Raw genomic sequence first — 5,678 nt, 5'->3', positions numbered from 1 at the left:
TTTTTTTTTTTTTGAAACAGGGTCTCACTCTGTTGTCCAGGCTAGAGTGCAGTGGCATCATCATAGCTTACTACATATAGCCTCAAACTCCTGGTCTTACTTGATCCTCCTGCCTCGGCCTCCCAAAGTGCTGGGATTATAGGTGTGAGTCACTGCACCTGGCCAACTAAGTTATTTCTAACATCTGAACCTGAAAAGGGAATGATATCTAGAATAAATAAAGAATTTCTTGCCCTGTAATCAGCCAGAAAGAGAAAAACCAATAAACAAAGGGGCAAATCATAAGTATAGGCAAGCCACAGAAAGTCAGAATGACTAAAAACCATATACTTACCCTCATTAGTAACAGGATAATGCAAATTAAGGAAAATTTTACAATTTTACACACATCAATTGGCAAAAATCAGAAGTTATCAGAGAAAAACTGACCGAAATGTAGAGAAAATGACACCCTCATCTCTTGTTGGTGGAAAGGAAAAACTGGTACAACCATTCCTGAGAACAATCCAGCATTACTTAAATATGCATATACCCAAAACCCTAGCCATTCTAGTCTAGGACATATATATCAAAGAAACTAAAGGGCAGGTTCATAGGAAGACATATACAAGCTTGTAGAAGTGGGAACAGCTGGGAAGAACAGAAAAAGGAAAAGATAAGCTACAGTATATGTGAATACAATAGAATACTATGTACCTGTCAGAAGCACATTACATATAAGTAACATGGGTAGGTTTTAAAAACTTAATATTTTATGAAAGTTAGAAGCAGAATAAAACTTATACCACAATATCATTTATATAAAATTTAGAAGCTTATATTAATACAAAATAAATATTAGTTTTTCAATGAAATATACTCAAAATTGGAAGACGGTTTAGAAGGACAAACATTAAGAGATGTGGAGTATGATATTGCAGGCAGGAAATGAATGAAAACTAGTAAGGTAAAATAAAACAGAACACAAACAAGCATAGCCTTCTAGACCAATGATATTGGTATCATTAGTGAAGAGTATGATCAGTAAGTGATTCAATTCTGAGCACCTGAGGTCCTTAAAAAACAAAAGTTATTTTACATAAGCACTTTTAAGACTTAAGTTAGATTACTTAAACATTATTTCTTGAAATGTGAAAAGGTATAAATGGTGTGTAATATAGTAAGCACCCCGCAGGATTCACGAGTTAGCTAACCTTAAAAGAAACAGTTCATTTTCCCAAATAGGATAAACTAAATAAAAAACTATACAATGTAAATGGATATTTCAAGGCAATACTAAGAAAACAAAATTTCTTGTGTTGAACAAATATTCCAATGTGTTTTTCTAAGTTAGGTTGTTCCGGTATTCAGTAAAATAATTTTAAATTATATTTTGTGTAAAGTTATAAGCAAACTAATTCTAATTAAATATATGTGAATCTGAAATTCTAGACTGAGAGACTCTGTGATACGTTTACAGGATTTAAGAAGTTTAAGTATACATGGAAAAATTTACAAAATGAACAACTGCCCTAACATCTTACTTTTTATTGTGCTACATATATATTTTTTCAATCTGTTTCCATGGTATCAATGTGCTATATTTTTTTAAAAAGCACTCTCATTTGAGGCAGATATAGTAGCTATCCCTAATGTTATCAATGAGGAAACTGAAAAATAAATAATGGAAGTTAAATGTTATAATAAGTAGTGATGTCCAGACTAGAATCTAGGTTCCCCCAAAATCCAGATTTGATGCCTTATTTTTTTTTTTAACTCACCTGTAGGTAGTTTTTTATATAAATGCAATGTAGTATTTTTCTTTAAATCACAAAGAAATAGAACAGACACATTGGTTTGCAGTAGGTAATACACACAATGATATAAAGAAAAATAGAGACTTTATATTAATTCTAATTCTGTAAAAGTTTATCTTTAAAAAATGTCAAATTTAACACATTTTTATTTCTCCAGTAAAAGTAACTTCACAAATTATTAAAAATAAAAATTTAACTGTATTCAGTTTCTGTTCTTTTTTCCATTAAAGAAAGCACAAGATAAAGGATAGTTGTGTTCAAGTAAATGTGTAATTATGACATAATGACAGACTAAATCAAGTACCTAAATAAAATGCTGACACATGAAAATTTATAGTCCTCTCACCTTTTCCTTTCTGAACTGACAGAATATAATCGGAAAAATTAAAAAAACATGTTCTGGTTTCAGTTAGTACTTTCTGTAAACTAGTAGTCCTTAAATAAGTTCCTAAAAGTAATATTGGAGTCTTGAACATCACATTTAATTCAGCTGAAAAAAAGTATTCTAAGACTGTCATGATAAAAAAGATCACAAAATTTCTCTGCTTATTCTAGTCCTAAATTCCTTTTCTAGAATTTCAATAGAAAGGAAATTTTCAGACACAGTCACCAGTCAGATAATGTATTTTGTAGTTTAGCATATTTGACCAAACAATAAACACCCTTAGAAAAGTGAAATTGATTTATTATTTATTCTGTGCTATTATTAATACTCTTCTCCCTACACATCTTTAATAGTAGTCACAAATTCTATCTTGATGATTAATCTTTTCTAACATAAATAGTGCTGACTCAACATTTCACTTCCACTTTACTTCTGGCATTCAATTTAGATGTCTTAATACCAAATTTAATAATTTGTTTTATCAAAAATTTGCTTCAAGAACAAAATTTCCATAAATTATTCTCTAACAAATCAAAGTAGAACCTTTAATTGTAGAACACAAATGGAAAATAATACACAACAAACTTTATTTCTTCAACTTGAAGGCTAATACCTGGGTGTTAGAAAAATAGACCTAAGATAAATTTTACAATAAGTATTTTTTCTGCAGTGTTAAGATTTCTATTTTAAATGACATGTTACTTATTATATTGTTATTTCAAAAGAAGGCTTTCTAAGAAGCGTTTAGTAAAGTTCTACGTTGGGTTCCTATATGTTCTAGTCTGAACTGTTCTACAATTGCTTATTTGGTGAACATAAAATCTACAAGAAGAAACAAAAATATACTAAATCACAATCTTTATCAAGTAATTCAGAGTTTTCAACAATATTGTTAATGTATTCTTATAAACCTGTATTCCTGACAGTATTAACCTGTAGTATGATCACAGCAAGTATATGAATTTTCCAATATTCTGGGGAAATATTCAGTGCACTGAAAGTTAACTGCATTTAAAATCATTATGAAACAAAAAAACATGTCAAATAGCATTATCATGTTAAATGGCAATTGAATATTTTATTTACAGTTCTGTAGTAAAAACTAAATCTAAAAGAAATGTGTATCCAATGGGACATATTTTCAATGTTTAAAGAGTATCCTGAATAGGAATTTTGAAAAGTAATTAAACTAGGTAGAATTAGAAATCTATGAAAAGATTAAAAATCATTACTACTAGAACTGATATCATTAAGTGCACCCTCAAAGGACTTGAGTCTTGGTTGGAGGAAAAGAAAGTAAACCTTTTGTATATTTTGATTTATCCAGGATGGAAACTAGTCATATGGTAGAGATACTGAGTTATATGATCCTCAGAAAAAATGGAAACAATTTATAAGAAAGATAAATTTCAGACTTAGCAAAAATAGTAAAACAATAGGGTAAACTATTGGGACTAAATACTTGTCATTCTAGAACCATCTCTTCAGAATGCTTCTTTCCAAGATAAATTTTTAAAAATACAATAAAGGATAATAGTATCAATTGTGGGTGAAAACACAAACCCAACACTGTATATAATACAGATCAGAAAATTTTATTATTCAATTTACTTAAGGTTGTAAAAAAAATTAGAATTTTTGCCTATTCTCATATTTATGCTATCATTCAATTTCTGAAGATTCCAAGTAAATTAATTCAGAAGTTTAAAAAGCATTAATAATCCCTATTGTAGCAAACCATATATTTACAGTTCATCAATCTTAACTTTTCCAATAAACCTAGGGATTTAAATAAATCAAAAATGAAAGTAGTCTCCAAAATCTTAAAATCTAGGTGAAATGTCCTCATGGTCCAAGAACTTGTAAAATGTGAACAGGTCACCAGACCAACATACTAGTGTATAACTTTAATAATTTCTAGCAGCACAACACCTGGAATAGCCAATAACAAATGGTTTCATTGGATTGTAGATTAACTTCTTTCAGAGAAATAATTTTAAAAAGTATTCTAAAGTATTGTTCAACTGCAAGCAAACATGAAAGATATCAAAGATCTTGTTTATCACCACCTTTCCCAGTAGAATCAGGTGCAACTGGAACCTTATTAGTTTCAACAAAAACAGATTCAAAGGCAGCTTCCTGTTCTTCCAAAGAATCAACAGCCGTGGCTCCTTTAATTAGTGTTGGGTTGGTAAAAGATTGTTGCTGCTTGGAAATTTTACTGGATTCCATCGTTCTCCTACCTCTTCTTTTACCAAGAATTTTGACATAATTTGCAGGTATAAGTCCTGTTGTTTGACCATCAAGACTAGCCAGAAGCCAACCACGCACTTTGGGTTGTTGTTCTGATGGAAAAAAAGATAGCCTTGTAATTAGAACATACTTTGGAGGTCCACCAGAATATTGATGGTAAAATATACTACATCAAATCTGTGTTACACTTACATAATAGAATATATAAACAAACAGTATATGCATGTATACTGAAAATGAAATGCTGAATAAACTTAACAGTTCCAGGGTCCATTCTTATAATTTATATTTTTTATTTTACACTTCAACTAACATCAATTTCTTTCATATTTAAGTTAGAATCTCAATAGGCTAAGTTAGAAATAAATATAGAAAATATATACTTTTATGCAATCATCTTTCTTTTTCTTTCTTTTCCCCTTTTTTTTGAGACAGGGTCTTGCTCTGTCTCCTGGGCTAGAGTGCAGTGGCATCATCATAGCTCACTACAAACTCGAACTCCTGGGCTCAAGCAATCCTCCTGCCTCAGCCTCCCAAGCAGCTGGGACTACAGGTCCATGCCACCAGACCAAGCTAATTTTTCTATTTTTTGTAGAGATGGGGTCTTGCTCTTGCTCAGGCTGGTCTCTTGGCCTTAAGTCATCCTCCCCCCTCAGCCTCCCAAAGTCCTAGGATTACAGGTGTGAGCCACTGTGCCTTGCCTGCAGTCATCTTTCTTTGTATACTTTTGGCCAAAATATAAAATTCATTCCATATGACTGTAATAAATAATCCTGAAGATAGTGAATGCTAATTTGAATCCAAGATGGGCAAAAAATTTAAGACCCTAGTTATCTCTAGCTACACAACAAAAAGTTAAAGGCAATACTCTAAACTTAGAGCAGGAAAGATTACTGAATATATTCAATTTTCTATGACATTTTCTCACCTATTTTATCCATGTCTTCAAAAAGCTGTTTAACAGTTACAATTTTAGTTCAACATTATGATTGAGGCACAATACAAGACTTTTTTTGTTTAATACTCCATAACAAAAGGAAAACAAAACAAAACAAATCAACCACGTCTGTGAATGATTTTGTTCTAAATGTTCAAACATACTTTTCTTGGGCAATGGAGGAAAGCAAGGAAGCAAGTGTTAAGAGGGACTATTAATTGCAAAATAATGAGATATAAAAATTTTTCTAAAATATTATACTTGAAAGAAACATTTGACCTTCTTTATTCTTTTTTTTTTTTTTTTT

General features: G+C 30.7%; 1 protein-coding gene across 1 annotated transcript in view; it reads right to left on the bottom strand.

Annotated features, from left to right (window-relative positions):
* Positions 1–3,757: 3,757 nt before the first annotated feature.
* PEX13 (peroxisomal biogenesis factor 13) overlaps positions 3,758–5,678 on the bottom strand; it is a 31,706-nt gene continuing 29,785 nt past the window's right edge. Inside the window, exon 4 of the mRNA XM_012639231.1 lies at positions 3,758–4,526. Within this exon, the coding sequence (XP_012494685.1) occupies positions 4,228–4,526 (299 nt within the window). The 3' untranslated portion in view covers positions 3,758–4,227. The remainder of the gene's footprint in view (positions 4,527–5,678) is intronic.

Source organism: Propithecus coquereli, unplaced genomic scaffold (assembly GCF_000956105.1).
Source record: "Propithecus coquereli isolate 6110/MARCELLA unplaced genomic scaffold, Pcoq_1.0 Scaffold138, whole genome shotgun sequence".
In the NCBI taxonomy this organism is placed as follows: Eukaryota; Metazoa; Chordata; class Mammalia; order Primates; family Indriidae; genus Propithecus; species Propithecus coquereli.
This window is presented reverse-complemented; position numbering and strand designations above follow the sequence as displayed.